General features: G+C 43.5%; 1 protein-coding gene across 17 annotated transcripts in view; it reads right to left on the reverse strand.

The window, feature by feature from the left end:
* Positions 1–12920: 12920 nt before the first annotated feature.
* The window catches only part of LOC310822998 (neurexin-1a-like), a gene marked incomplete at its 5' end in the record, with an annotated part of 300716 nt that continues 297066 nt past the window's right edge, over positions 12921–16570 (reverse strand). For all 17 annotated transcript variants that reach the window (XM_083695624.1, XM_083695636.1, XM_083695631.1 and 14 more), the window contains one exon: positions 12921–14775. In XM_083695624.1, the coding sequence (XP_083551750.1) occupies positions 14471–14775 (305 nt within the window). In that variant the 3' untranslated portion in view covers positions 12921–14470. The remainder of the gene's footprint in view (positions 14776–16570) is intronic.

Consider the following 16570-nt stretch of genomic DNA (forward strand, 5'->3'; position numbering starts at 1 on the left):
GCAGTGTGTGCTTTCTCCTACCCTGACAACATATTGTTAATACACTTTTGACTGACTGATACATCATGTCGACAGGCAGTGGCCATACGTTTGACAGAGAAAGTCGTTCTGAGTCATTACATACAGCAACCGTCAGCCATGAACTTACAGGCTCATTCTCTTCAACCTGAGATGGCAATGTGGCAAGAGTGCTTAAATGATTCGTTGAAAATTCAAAAAGACATTCTCATTAAGTGGAACAGGGAGCACTCTTTCCAAGGACGGCCCCGTCCCATCAGCACATACACTCCTTATGCTCCTCATGGTATAGGGGAGGCCGCCAGCCCAGGTAGGGCTGAGGCTAGCCCAGGGGCTCAGTCCAGGGACCGCATGTCCAGTGTGCACCCTGACAATTGCTATAGCATGGCCAACACTTCTAAAGTCATGGCTTCTCTTCTGCATCAGCCTAAGCTGTGCACCAGTGTTCTCTGGTGATGGCAAAGCCCTTCCTGAAGACTGGCTTGCAGCAATTAAATGTTATAGGGCTACCTTGGGCCTGTCTGATGCATACATTCTGTCTGAGGTTCAGAGATTTCTGGCAGGAGAGCCTAAGAAATGGTTTAACTGTGCTCAAAGCGCATGTTGCTCCATGGTCAATGTTCTCTGACATATTTCTGGACCATTTCCACGCTCCCAATGAGCCGCTACCCACGTTTGTGGCCCACATGCTGTGTGAGTTTGGAAAACTCCTACATTCACCACCTGAGCTTGAACAAGTTGACTTAATCTGCAAACACGCACTAGAAAAGTACACAATATCCTTATATGGAACACCTATACTTTCGGTGATGGATCTCTTCCTGAGGGCTCATGAACTGCATGCTGCACTGGGGCCCAGAGATTCCAGCTACAAGCCACAGGTGGCGACGCCTAAGCAGGCCAGAAGTGCTTACTGCTACAAATGCTCAATGCCTGGTTATACGGCACACTCTTGCCCACAGTGTAATCGTCCAACGACCCAAGAGCTTCCTCATGAGGACGGGCGCGTTTCAGAGCCACCTGGGAGGGCCACAGGCAGTTCACCTCCAACACTCCCCGACACATGCTCTCTGGTAGTTGGTGCAGCAGACCTCAGGGTCAGGGAAACTTCAGAGGAGGGAGGGCGAAACACAGAGGCACCCCTCCCTCCAACTATTAGACCCGCCTCACCCCACCATTTGGCATGACCAAGATTCTCTTGAGTTGGGGCATATTGAGGATACCCATTCAAATGCATTCTGGAACATTCCTTTTCTGGTTAAGGTTAAGCTGCTAAACCAGGCCATGAATGCTACACTAGACACTGGCGCCTCACTAGCTCACAAGCTAACATCATCCAGACTCTACATGCAAGCAATATCAAGCCATGGACGGCTCCCCTACTGAGGTTGGCAGACTCTGCCTCATGTATCCCCCTTGGGATTACATGGCTGACAATTGGTTTCCAAGGCAAGATTTATTTCACAGATTCGTTCTTCGTCATTCTGCAGCTATCCTCACTGTTGATTCTGGGCATGAACTTCATGCTGCGAGCTTCAGTCAACATACATGTCCCTACCAGGACTGTGACTATAGGCGATGATGCATTCACATGCTGTCCAGACCGAGGTTAGAAGTTACTGAGGAGATGTTGGAGGGCCATTGTGTTGGCTCTTTACAGGTGGAGCCGACCAGTGTTCAGCTGAAGGTTGAGGGGGCTTCATCACACAATGTGATGCTGCAGTCTCTCCTGGAAAGTTTCAGGATATCTTTGACGGCCACCTTGGACATACCACTCTGGCAGAATACTCAGTCAACACTGGGGAAGCCAAACCCATCCACCACCCACCCTTATCGTACTTCACCGGTAAAGAAGAAATTGATTGAGGAACAGATCGAAAAGATGCTAGAGGAAGGAGTTATTGAACCAGCTTCAGGGCCCTGGGCCGCTCCATTTGTAATTGTCAAAAAGGCCAATGGCAAGCCAAGGTTCTGTGTGGATTACAGGGGTTTGAATCAACTTTCCAGAATCGATGAATCACTTGACTTCTTGGCTAATGGAAAATTCATCTCAATGATTGACCTCGCTCGGGGATACTGGCAGGTTGATGTGAAAGAGGGTTCAAGATCAAAAGCAGCTTTCTCCTCGCACTGTGGTCTCTTCCAGTTCCAAGTTCTCCCGTTCGGCCTATGCAATGCAACGGCTCATGAACACGGTCTTGGCTGGCCTGATCTACAAGAGCTGTGCAGTTTATTTGGACGATATTGTCATCGCCTCGCCTACCTTTGAGCAGCACTTTTTCGACCTTTGTGAGGTCTTCACCAGGCTGAGGACGGCTGGCCTTTCTTTAAAACTGGGGATGTGTCCATTTTGCATTGTCAAACTAAAGTTTCTGGGATACCGGGTGACTCCCCAAGGTATCGTCCCTGACAGCGAGGAGGTGGAGTTTCAAAGTACCCCAGTCCAAGGGATGTGAAGCAAGTTAGGCAGTTTCTCGGCCTGACAAGCTACTACCACAGGTTCATAGAAGACTATGCCAGGCATGCGGAGCCCTTGTTTGCATTTACCCAACATGATTGTGTCTTTATCTGGGACGAGTGGTGTCAATCAGCAATGGACATACTTAAGAAGCACCTGATCGAGGCACCCATTCTGTGCTTTCCAGACTTTGACCGCCCACTCTACATCCACACAGATGCATGCAATGCTGGCCTTGGGGCAGCGCTACTGCAGAAAGATGATCAGGGCCGTGAAGTGGCTGTGGCACATGCAAGCTGGACATTGCACAACTCAGAGAAACCATACTCCACGCCTGAGAAGGAGTGTTTGGGTCTCATCTGGGCCCTTGAGCATTTCTCACCGTATATGGAGTAGCTCCATGTTACCATATTCACAGATCACAGCAGCTTGAAGTGGCTGATGTCTCGCCCCAACCCGTCTTGTTGGCTCGCTAGGTGGTGCCTTCGCATCTAAGATTTTGATTTTCATGTGGTGCACAACCCTGGGGTACGCAACAAAGTGCCAGACACTCATGGAACCCATTATCAAAACACAACGACCCTACAGATTTACTGCACCGTTACACCATTGTCACAGGTCTGGACCTGTGCACTGGTAACCTTACAGGACTGGCCACAGCTACGTCAGCTGCAATTGGAGGATCCCGACATTGGGGATCTTCTTCGTGGGCTGGGGAGTGATTCAGATGGGGTTGAGGAAGAGGCTGACCTGGCTAAATTTGCTGTCAATGATGGCCTGTTGTACTACAGAGACCCCAAAGGAGGCTGTGGCCTGCACCCATTGAGGAACCTAAAACTGTATGTGCCGGACTGCCTGAAGGGTCAGTTGCTGAAGTACTTTCACAACCATCCTACGGCTGGACATTTGGGTTCAGCAAAAACTCTGTCAAGGCTGAAGTTAAGGTTCTTTTGGCCAAGGATGAGCATGGACACTAAAGCCTACGTAGATTCATCTCCTGTCTGTCAACTAACCAAACCGAGTCAAAGGAAACAAGCTGGGCTGATGGAGCCTATTTATGCTACAGAGGCCTGGGAGTATGCTGGGGTGGATTTCATCGCCCCCCTGCCACGAACGGCAACGGGCAATGCATACATTATTGTGTTTGTGGATTATTTCACAACGTGGATAGAGGTGAAGGCGGTGAGACAGACCACGGCACAGGTTGCCGCAGACAGATTCTTGGAGGACGTTCATGCTCTGCATAGTGCCCCAAGATTCTTGATATCGGACAGAGGCCATCCTTTTTAATTGTGCTGTCGCCACTTTGGGTACAGAGCACCGTCTCACCTGCCTACCACCCACAGACAAATGCTACGGAGAGAGTAAACCGAACTCTTAAGACAGCGATCCGTGCCTAGGCGGACACGAAGCACACCTCATGGGACAAGTACATCCATTTGATCATCTTTGTGTTGAGGACGGCCCAGCATGACAGCACTGGGTTTAGTCCGGCAAGGATGCTGTATGGACGGGACCTGGACATGCCTCTGGACCTAATCTCAGTCACTGACCACCTGCGGAGTCACAAAGCGGCACTGCTGGAGGCCTACAATCATGCAAGAGCTGCTCTAAGCGCTAGTCACGCCAAACAGAAGCGATACTGTGACATGCGTCGTCGCCCGGTGTCTTACCAGGTGGGTGACCTTGTCCAATTGAAAACTCACCCGAGATCAGATGCCATGGCAGACTTTACAGCAAAGCTGGCACCATTGTTCACAGGACCTTATCGAGTTGCGCAAAAACTCTCTGGGGTGAACTACCGGCTTGCCAGGGTGGACAATGGTGAGGATGCTGGTGTTGTTCATGTAGTGAACTTGCAACCATTCCACACTTGGGTGACAGCGGATCCTGGTAATCCGCACAATCCCGTTCTGCCTCCAGCGGTAGAGGCAGACCGTCAATTCAGGATGTGTCTTAGGAGGACATTTCAGATGATGGGGAAGGGCAAGGGCTTCAGACTGATGAGCCCTATGTTCCTGACCCGGATTTGCTGCCCCAAGAGGGCTTTTCACTGACTGACTTTGATGTGGTGGATGAGCCTGACGACTTTCAGGTTGATCATATGCCTTCCCATGAAGTAGTGGTGACAGACCAAGACAGTGCCTGGCCTACCTGGCCATACGGTCTCAGACCTAGACTGACCCCGAGAATTACAAGCTGGTGTTCATTTGTTGACTGAAACACAGATTAATGTGGTCCACAGTTCGAGTTCCTATGGTGGACTGTAAAAAAACAAACAAACAAAAAACTCCCAAAAAACAAAGGAAAATAACGTTGTTGAGGAAAATTCTTAATGCAATATGTGCTGATACTGTGCTGGTGTCTTTTTTTAATTTATTTTACTTTTTTTCAATGAGTGAAATGTATTTCTTATTCGTATACTGGACATGTATGTTAGTACTATGACCTAGGTCACTATGCCATTATCTCTCCTAAGGGTGTTCGCAGACTTATCCATGTGTGGGTGGGTCTAAAGGTTGTTGCTGCTTGTAAGCGGCAGGGGTCAGCCTATATTCTCCTGGGGGGTGTTGTAATCGCCGGTATCCCTTTAAGAGTTAATGTTTTGGTTGTGGGGGCGTGCACCAGGCGGTACGCGAAATGCGTTACCTTCATAGCCGTTATGCATGAAACACTCTAGCTATCCGTGGATTGGTTACCGATTTGATTGTACATCTTTTATTTGTTTTTTCCTAAAGTGTGGAATAAAGTCACATCATTGCTATAACCCCCCCGTGTGCAAACAATAACGTTACAAGTGGCGCCCAAACATTTAACGATAACAATAACGTTACAATACATGACAAAGCAAATACAAACACATAACCTAGCTAACATTACTCACCCTTGTAGATCAGCCTTTGTACTGATGATGCAGGGCCAACCATCTCAGGTTGAATACATTTGTGGGATATCCAATACAAGTAAATTTGAAGATAAATTGAAGCCATACAAGCTACAGTAGGTAGGAGTTTAATCCCTGGACAACGCCACTGCACGCTGCTGCACTTCAAAGGCGCCGCCGCACCGTATATGCGGTGTGAAGTGCTGCCGAAAGCCACCGCAAGGTGTGAGAAGAGCTATGAAGGATGTTTGCAAAGAGAATGGTTTGCCTTATCAGTTTGCCTGATCAGATAGATTAGCAAAAATAATTTTATTGTAGGGGCTCATGAATTACAGAGATGAAGAGTGGAAATGTTTTAAATATCAGGTTATTTTAACGAGGATCTACTCTCTTACCCGCATCACGCGTTCTCTCACAGTGCAGAGAAGCGGGGAAATGTTTTAGCATAATTATATTTCGTGAGGGCGGAGTGCTGTCTAAAATGTTGTGAGGGGGGTGATGATGTCTTTGGATGAACCTTAATTTAGAAATAATTAATGTCTTCATGGACACTTCATAAAATGATGTCATACATGAAATATATGTGGCAGTGGGTCCGCGAAATTGCACATTAATTAACTCATAGGATATACTGTTTCTCAGTTGATTCCGCGTATTTCACCTATATGGACATAAATATGTTAAGTGAAATATACAGTATAACGTGTATTCAGAGCGGTGCCAGAGTTGAATGTTGAAATGTGAAAAATCAAGTTTATTGTCGCAGCTCATGAATTGCATTCTCTCACAGCGCAGAGAAACAGGGACATGTCTAGCATGTCTGACATGAATAAGCGCGAGTCAGCTTTAATAATGTAACAGAATGAGTGGGATTGAGACTGGATAGAAAAATAGAGATCATTTGAAGGGGAGAGCGTGCCGGATGAATTGTCACTCCTTTGTTAATCGGAAACAATCAAGAAAAATATTTTTTTAAAAGGTGGCTCTAATCATCCGCCGTGCTCTCTCCATCCTCTTTGACGAGAGGCAGAGTCGGATATTTTTGGTGACGAATAAGACACTATTGAGAGGCCGTGTTGGTAAAAATTACAACTAATTTGGTCACATTTTTTGTATATATCTGACACTCTCAAAACGCAAATGAATACAAATTCGATTTACACAAATCATCAATATATGCCACAGCATATATCCGACTGCAGCCATGTATTTTCTCTGAAATATGTAGATCGGAAATGGGGATGGATGACTGTCATTCATATTCCACTAACCAGCTCAATGTAACGTCAATAGGTGACAGTAACACATTCAATAACGTCCAGCACAACGTCCTGCATCCCCCTCCTGTTCTCTCACAAGAGAACAAGAATAGATTACCCTCCCCTATCAACATTACATCAGCCCAGGGACGGAATGGGACAACAAAACGGCCCTGGACTTTCAGGCGGGGGAGTGCGGACACGGCTGTGTGAAGCCCACAGATTGCGTCGCTCACTGGTCCCACAGATCGACCGGCCCATACACCAGCCCCAGCTAAATGTACATGTTCGTGGAACAAATCAAATACTGTATTGTAGTCTTGTTTTGTGCACACATTTTTTTTTTATCATAACGTCATTGCCTATTTTGGAGGTGCCGCCAATCTTCTATGAACTAATGGAATTCGTTAAATGAAGAACTGTACTGTTCTAAGGGAGTGCGACCATTCAAATTGATTTTCTCCAGTGGCTAGATAAATTGTCATGCTTTTGTTTGTTAATGGGAAACGATTCTGAATGTATGGAGCAGAGTGGTTATGTCTAACACTCTGTATTTGATAAGTGATATGTTTGGAATGCTGCACGCGGCGCATCAACGAATTCTATGCAAATGTATTTAATACAGTATGTGTTAATATTTGGAATGTCACACGTGGCCCTACGATTTACAAAGCACAGTTCTCCACAATTGTAGATACGAAGACATGATATGTTCTTAATTAAGGTTTATCCAAGGACAGTACCGGCAGTAAAACTGAAAATATAGTTACAAATTGCCAAAATGCGAGGTGTTCACCTTACTCCGTCTCGCATTACCTTGCCCTGTCAGAATACGTCACCAGTTGAACTACAGAGGTGCTTAAAAAACCCTGAAAAGTGCTAAAAAGCCTGTTTTCTGGAAAAAGGTGTTGAGGACAGATAATACAAATATAATTATGTACCAGTGATTTCAAGAGGAAAGTTTGGAGAAAAAGGATGTGCAGAAGACATTTACAGCGTACCATCTCATCTCTGAAACATGGTGGAGGGGGTGTTATGGTTTGGACATGTATAGTTGCCACTGGCTAACTTAATTCTTAATTGATGATGTACTCTAACTGCTGTCACCATCAGCAGAATGTATTCTGAAGTGTACAGAAACATCCTGTTTGCTCAGTACAAGTAAAAGCACATTGCATTCATTGCATTGTGCTTCATTAAACAGTAAGAAAATGACCCAAAACATACTGCCATAGTAACAAGGGAGTTTTTCAGGGCCAAAAAATGGAAAGTTCTTCGACAGGGCAAGTCAATCTTCAAATTTAAATCCAATTGAACATGCATTTAATTTCCTATAAGATTTTAGGGAAAAATACATAAAGCATGGCTTTGAACACCTCTTGGCCAATCACAATACTTGTTCTGATCAAATTGTTGTATAATAACAATTTAATAATTTAAAAATGATATAATTATTTTTTATTGTATTTATTAATGGCTTATAAATGAACGTTATTACTGTATGAAGTGTTACCCATAAGTCTGTATAAATATAAATACTGTACCTTTTTTTTCTGCAGGAGAGTTTGTATTGTGTTGTAGTTTTTTGTTGCCCATAAAAAACTGCAAGTGGGTGAAAAAGGCTAGCTCTTAAACTTGACACTTGTGTATAGTGCTTCCATGACTGGGGTACAGTCTGTTCAACTGTTTTAAGATTCAATTAACATGTTGCATCTGTGGAAATAAAGGTCTTGAGTTTATACTGTATACCTTATTACTTATTATTAATTTCATGAATGAATATAATGAGATAAAAGGAAGCATATTGGCTAGTTATGGCTACCATTGAAAATGCCAAATCACTTTGGCTAATTTCTCAGCTGTGACCATTTCGTAGGTCTGCTCACCGAGCCAATGTCTACACATCCCCTGAATATTGTAACAATTAGTTCAGCTGTTTTCGTTTACCAGGTACCTTAAATTAGCATAAAAATTAAGACAGCCCTAATGTTAATTTATGCCTGATAAACCAGAGCTTGCTATCCATGGCACAGTAGTGTGTAACCGGAGGTGCCGTTGTCATTTTAAACATGATAAAAAGAAGAACAGAATTAGATAAACTAGTGGCACAATCATAGTTAGGAGTTGGAATTAACACAATCAGAGTTAGGAATAAGAGAGAGTGGACTGGATAAACTGATGGACTAACTGAGGAGAAGACTGGAGTGGACTGCAATAGATAAACAAATAGAGAGAGAGAGGACTAAGAGTGTGTAGTAATGTAGAAATGTGCATTCAAAGACACATAAGTTGCTTGTCAGCTCCACATGGGCCAGCTTAAAAAACTTCTTAGCTTCTCAAATGACTAAGCGTGGAGTAGGGTGCGTGATAAACGGATGGACTAACTGTAACCTCCCTCTATACCAAATCTCTTGGCTCAGTAATTTCCTCACATGGTTTCTCCTATCACTGCTACTCAGATGACACTCAACTCTTTCTCTCTTCCCCCCCCCCTCTGACTCACAGGTGGCAACATGTGTCTCTGCGTGTCTTGCAGACATTTCTGCTTGGATGTCAGCCCACCACCACAAGCTCAACCTTAACAAGACTGAGCTGCTCTTCCTCCCTGGGAAAACCTGCCCTTTCCAAGACTTCTCCATCACAGTAGAGAACTCTACTGTGCCCTCCACCTAGACAGCCAAGAATCTTGGGGTGATCCTTGACAACCACTTATCCTGTGCGGCAAATATCACAGCAACAGAACACTCCTGTAGATTCTTCCTCTACAAGATCAGAAGGATACGTCCATTCCTCACCAGAGAAGCAGCACAACTTGGTCCAGACACTTGTGATCTCCCGCCTTGACTACTGCAACGCACTCTTGGCTGGGTTCCCCGCCTCCGCTATCAGACCTCTGCAGCTCATCCAGAATGCTGCCGCCCGTCTGGTGTTCAATCTCCCCAAATTCTCCTATGTCACCCCCCTCCTCTGCACCCTTCACTGGCTCCCAGTAGCAGATCGCATCACATTCAAGACCCTGGTGCTTGCCTACCGGGCGGCAAAGGGAACAGCCCCTCCCTACTTGCAAGCAATGGTCAGCCCCCAAACCCCTGCCCGATCAATCCTGGTGCCCCGGTGGTGGAACGAGCTTCCCACTGCTGTCAGGACTGCAGAGTCACTACCTATCTTCCGACGTAGACTGAAGACCCATCTCTTCAGACTACATCTTGACTGTCCATCCTAAAGACCTCCCCACTACTTCCTGTACAGTTTCTCTACTGGAAATATATTTAAAAAAAAAAGAAGAAGTAATGCACTGCTGCCTAGCATCTCAGCCTAGCATCTGCAGGCATGAAGATGTCACTCGACTCACTCCTGACAATCTGCTTGGCCCAAAAGCGACTACAGCCCTCAACTTTCTGCAAAATCCTCATTGTGATCTGTAGGAGATTAATCCGCAAAGACACAGAGCAGCAACAACAAACAACACTTAAGAAATTATGATTTGATGTATTTAAATACCTCAGGCAGCATCAGGTCGAACACAAAGTCATCAGACCTTGGATTGAAATCTGGACCTGTGTGGTACATTTCCGGGAGGGCCCTCTCTCTCCGAGCGCCTGGGCGAAGGAATCTGCCAATTCTCTCTGGCAGTGCCCTGAACAATCTCCTGTCGTACACTCTAATGGACATGTCATGGGTTATGCTCTATTAGTAAATTCAAGGGATATATTTGAAATCAAGTGAGTCAACTGGATTTCTTCTTACCTTAATCTCATCATCTGTGATGAGACCCTCAGTGCCATGAAGGGTCAGGAATGCATGTGTTCTGAAAAAAATACAAAATCAATTGTGTCCTTCAGGTGTTTATTGTAATAAAGAAAACATGTCTTTTTCAAGAGTGGGCTTCTGCTCATACCTTTCGTATGTGTGCTTCACAGCATATGTTGCCAATAATGAGGCATGATACCGCCGTAGGTGCCACAGCTCATTCTGATACAGGGTCTGTGTTTGAAGCAGGAGTCTTGAGATCGGCCACCTGGTAAACATGAGTACAATAAATAATAGTTTGGTGGCATTCACTCCAAAGTCTGTCTTTTTTTAACATATGATCATTTGAATACAAGCAGTCTGTGTGCTAAATGTACATATATCAATAAAATGTGTATGGCTGACTCAGTATAGTAGAATAGCTGTCATAATATCATTCTCATTCTTGCTTTGCTTTTGACAGACAGTTGATAACATACAGTTAATAACTACATTGGATAATAGTTTGCTGTCAAATACTTTCATGTTTCTAATGTAACGTTAGTCCCAATAAGCAACTAGCTAAAACTGAAGTCAAGACGACTTGAAAAAATTTAATTGTAATTTGACTTACCCAAGACATCGTCCTTGGCTTGCGATGCTTCCCTGCAAACAAAAGTATATTGCTTCCCTGCGAACAAAAGTGAAAGTATCTCTTTCGATATGGCTAGCTAGTAAGCAATTGGATGTATCAATCGTGATCGCGTATCTCCTCAAATCAACCCTCAAAGATTGACAGCGATTTCTGACATTTATATATACAGCGAATTCTTGCGCGGCACAACAGGCTACTGATTGGCCAATAATGACACAAGCATTTTTGATTGTCAGTCGAGTTTAACTGACCCAAGGTCATATTTCTATATTTTCGCGCTCCTTTGTCATTATATTCAACAAAATGGAAAGATTGGTAGAAAAAAGCGTTTGGGTAGTTGGTGATTCCTGGATCCACTGGCTGGAGCGGTATGCCAGAGCGGTTGGCCAGGCCAATCTTGGGGTTGGATGGAGTGTGCGGTGGATGGGCAACAGGGGCATGCAGTGGTGTGGGCTGATGCCACTGTTGCTGGGGGAGCAGCGGATTCGGCCAAGTCACTGCCCAGACCAAGGAGTCCTGGTTCTCCAGCTCGGGACGACGACGACGACCTGGGCAGTCGACCGCGCGCGGGGCTCGTGCGGTCTATTCAGCGGAATCTGGAGGATATGAAATGTTCCCCTCCACCCAAATAATCTGGTCCGACATTGGACAGCGGAGGACCTGGTTGCGCCAGCAGGGCGTACCCATGCCCCAAATCGAAAGGACGAGGCGCTCAGTGAATATCTTGGCGTCAGCCTTCCTCAAGGACAGCGGCATGGGTAACATCAGGCACCCCTGCATTAAACACGAAGACTCAACGCTCTACAGGGCTGATGGTGTGCACCTCACCAACAAGCGCAACCGTCTGCTTTTCAAGAGCCTTTGGGAAGGTCTCGCTGCCACTGGCACTGTGTCTTTTGTGTAGGCCCATCCTGTGTAATTTCGTGTAGCCGCCCCCATTAGAAACATTGACTTTTTAATGCTGCATCTAACTCCCTGCTGCATCTCCCTGTAATTAGCAGTAACACGCATGATGTTTAGGCTGGAGTCGAGGTACGCTATATGCAACTATAAATTATCCAACTTTACAGCCGCTAAATTGCAAAAATGTACACTCTATTATGCTAGCTAGATATAAAGCTAGCTAGATATTTACAATCTATTAAGCTAGCTAGATATAAACGCATATTATTTTCATTAAACTTTAAATACACTACTGCTTGTCTTTCACTTCGTAATATAAAGATGATTGCACAATATCCACAACACGTCATAATGCAGAGCGGAGCGGACCGAAAGCTAGACCCGAGTCATCCTCGTCCCGAGTCAAGCTCAACCCCACAACGTATCGGGCCAGGCTCTGAGCTTGAGAGAAGCTTTGAATCCTAAGCATAGTATATAATAGTGTTAGTATAAAGGTGAAGTTATGGGTGGTGGTGCTCATTTAGAATTTAATTTAATTTTTGCGGCTTTTGACAAGCCATGACTTAGTAGTAAAAAGTAGTTTTTGGTCATTAATAAAGCTTAAGAGATAAGAGGTAAAGAGACCTTTTGGGATCGATTTTTGTTAAACTAAACAGGACAACAAATGCATTGAAATTACACGACTATTATTTCAAACATCTACTATTTTTTAACTACCCACGTTTTCCATCTCGAAACTTTGCACCCACACATTATTCTAATGAATTTCCTCAGACTGAATTTCACTTGGGTAATATTTTATTCATTTATTAATTCCATTTTTCAAAACTATTTTTTCATAATAAATGTAACTTTGAGGTCAATAAAGAATTGTCACAATTGAACATAAAATACAGTAGAAAATTGAACGGGTAGAAATAAAAAAAAGGAAGAAACAAAGAGAATTTATAATCATTGTTATTTATAGTTCATGGTCATTTCCATCCTACTCATTCCAAGTACAGGTCTCAGGAAAGCAGAATAGATTGACAGATGACAGTACAAACACAGAATGGTTGGAATGGTCGCTTTGTCCTATTTCTCTCCTTTTTGCATCAACCCAAGCGTACATCGGACAAGCATTTAGGACCACTTGGAACACATACAGCATCAGCATCATCATCATGAACATCATCATCATCTTCATCATCAGCACGTCAACATTCTCACTTAGGTTCAGTTTGGGGGCAGTATTGAGGAGGAAGGCAGTGATCCTACCTATGTCCTTTAAACAGGGCCACATCCGGTGTGTCATGCCATGCCTCTCCATTATCATTGCCATGTACATTTGAAGGACAAGTTAGGCTACTACTGGGCTGAGTCAATCTATCTCAGGTTGGCATTTGTATAAAAACTAAATAGGAACACATGTATAAAGGGGGAGAGAATCAAATAACTGAACAGAAAAAATTTAATTGCGGATGTCATCGTAAAATCTTCTATATCTAGCAACATTAATAACATTTAATTTAATTTTTTATTCTTTTTCATTTTTATTCCAAAAATGGTTGAGGAGCAGATATAGTTTGCATCATCTATACAACAGGCTATAAAACACCACTTTGTCACAGTCCAGAAAGCACACATAGATGTGGTTGTACTGTATATAAACATATGTACTGTAGTAAGATACTTTTGCGTGCATGGAGTGTTCCCAAATGATCACTTTCAGACAGCCCCAGAATTTGCCTTAGATTCACTGACGTGAAACTAAGGTCTCAAGTTTTCTGGCTGGCAAGATGAATGTTATTATCTTTTAAAACGTAGTCTGTCAAGACCAATCAGACACCATTTTTGTCTTTGCACTGTTGACAGATCAATCGGCCTTAAATTAGTCTCTGTTGGCCATCATTGCCACTATAAAAAGTGCAAATACTTTGGCTGATTCCTCACACATAGGTAGCTTATTTGTCCATTAATTTCTCTCTTCATTGTTGCCTTGCCATCTCTTTCCTTTCACTCATCTTCCATAGTAAATGTTTGGCGGTTTTCATTATTAGTATGTTACGTATGCATTGTGTTTTTGTCTTTTTCTCATAGAAAAGGTCCCAGCGACACAAACATGTATCATGTAAATGAACACATTGAGTTTGTAATGCTGCATCTCCCTTCAGCTGTAAATCTCTTCTCTCCTGTTTACTGGAAACTAGAGAGTGAGATGTCAATATCCCAGTATAGGAAATGAGTCACAGATGGATTAAAGTAGTGAGTTTGCCCATGATGGTTAGGTATTCTGTTGATTATCTGATTATTCTGCTGCTTGCCAGACCTTCTTTCTCATCAGCCTTGTCCATTACAGTACATCCTGGTTCCCATAGTCCAGTGTGCTTGAATTGAATCTAAAGGAAGATTGTTTTTATTTTTTCATTGTCACTTTTCAATGTACCACCATGTTTTAGGTAAAATTAAGACTAAATGTTTTTTTTTATTTGTTTTTTTTATTTTGTTATTATACACGTTGGTCTCCTGATTCGTCTTTTGGAGTACAGTTCAAATTGGTCTGGCGAAGACCAGAGTAATAGAGATCACACATAGTACTCCTTGTCCTTGTTCTTCTTGCTCTTGCTGGAGCTCTTGGCACTGTTGGCCGGCTTCTCCTTGACTACAGTCCCATTGGATTGGGCCGAGTTGCTGATGTAGTTGCGGCTCTCGTCTACGTGGTAGGAACCCTCATCTCGGTTTCGGTATTTGTACATGGCGTAGAGGAGGATGAGGATACAGAGGGCAGCTGCAGCTACAATGCCCACCACCATCCCTGTGGTACTGCTGGACTCACGGAACACCTCAGAGGGGCCTGGGAAACCATTAGCTCCAGGACCTGTGGGGTTAGCTGCGGGGGAGATAGAGAGGGTGTGTGGTTATTATACAATGTACCCTATTCCAATCCAACCTTACTTTATCCGTAGCCAGTATCTGTTTATTCACTATTAAGACAATGTGTTGGCTAAATCAAGTAAAGGACCTCCACTAAACTAAAACAAATATGTTCATACCACTTTAGATATCCTTTCTATCACAATCCTATATACTTAGAGTAATAAACACATTTTCACATTCACTGTTACACATGACGAAAGACAGTGATTGCATTTCTCTTGTGAGTATAGATCAATATCCTTAGCTAGCATGAAGAAAGTGCTGAATGGTCATGGTTCAAGGTACAGTATGCTGGCTGACACTGGATCAATGGTTTGACCTGCGTGCCCCTTCCAACTTACCAATGGACCATACATTAATAATAGTTAGTGGGCCCACACACAGGGGCAAATACAGGTAAACACAGCATTTAATCATTTAACACATTCATATTACTTACAGATCTTGCCATGGTCAGAGACTAGGGGAAGCTAACCTTCCCCAAAAGTAAATTGAAATACATTTACTAAAATTACAAATTTTATATATAATTATATTATAATCGAAGTGAGTAATTTAATATTAAAGCAAGCATAGGCGTTTAATCTCGCAGTAATTGCATTTGTCTCTTTAACCAACGTAATTTGAAAGAGTAGGCTACAGAACCGATGGATTTTCCAAAATGGTGTCCTCACCAAACTTCACGCAGCCATGGTGCAATACCCAAATGATGACCCCTGGTGTCCCATCGCATTTGAGCTGAATCAAATCTCTAGAGGAGGAGCTCAGTCGATCCTTCCAAACATGTAAAATAACAAACCCCAGCCCATGGTGACAGTCAGGTGGCCAAATGCACGTTAAACAAATAGTCATGTAAATTGTATTGCATAAAAATGTGTTTCTAATAGGCCCAATTTTGCCCTGTTTTATTTTATGGATTATAATTGTAAACAAGCCTTGCATATTAAATCAAACTACAGAACTCATATTATAAGGGTGAGAGAAAGTGTTTTCTTGAGCAGTGCATGATGTTCGCGATGATTCACACAGCAACTGAACATGTAATTATAATGCAAATTACAAATTAGCAACAGAATAGGCTATGTCAATTTCGGTATTCATTTTCAATGAATCCAAAGCCAGCTCTGTAATGAAGTCTAAATGTTTGATAACGGGATTAATATCTCAACACACTGCACTTTTGGGATCCATTTACACCAGTGAATGAAGAACTGATTGCATATCAGCAAGCTCTCTTTATGTTCGAGTGCTGTCCAAATTATAATCCTACTCCCATCAACTTTGATAGCCCTCTCAACTGTTCCCCTTCATCTCTCTCACTCTCTGTGCTAATGCCCTCCTTAGATAAAGTACTTTTTATGCTCTTGTCTATCCTTCCTGAGTTAATGGTGAATATTCTGAAACACATTTCCACGCACAGTGTGAGATCAGATTATACCCCCCTCTCAAACTGAACATGCTCTGCATAAAATGTTAGCTGTTTGTTATTTACAACCTTTTCTGTTAGACCTCTCAGTATGAAAAAATGCAACAGAAAGTATCTGTGTTGTGAGGAGAGTGAACGGATGTGTGTGTCTTTCTCTTTGGTATTATACACCACACTTTTTGAGCCTGGTTGGATGGAGCACCGGAGCAGGTGTGCTAACAATGCTAGCAGACACTCAAGGACGAGGGGAGAGCGCCGCTAGGGGATTGAGTGTGACTGAGTGTTGCAACAGATTAGCTCTTCCCGTGACAAGCCCACTTAT

The sequence above is a fragment of the Argentina silus genome, assembly GCF_951799395.1.
Source record: "Argentina silus genome assembly, chromosome: X".
Lineage (NCBI taxonomy): Eukaryota > Metazoa > Chordata > Actinopteri > Argentiniformes > Argentinidae > Argentina > Argentina silus.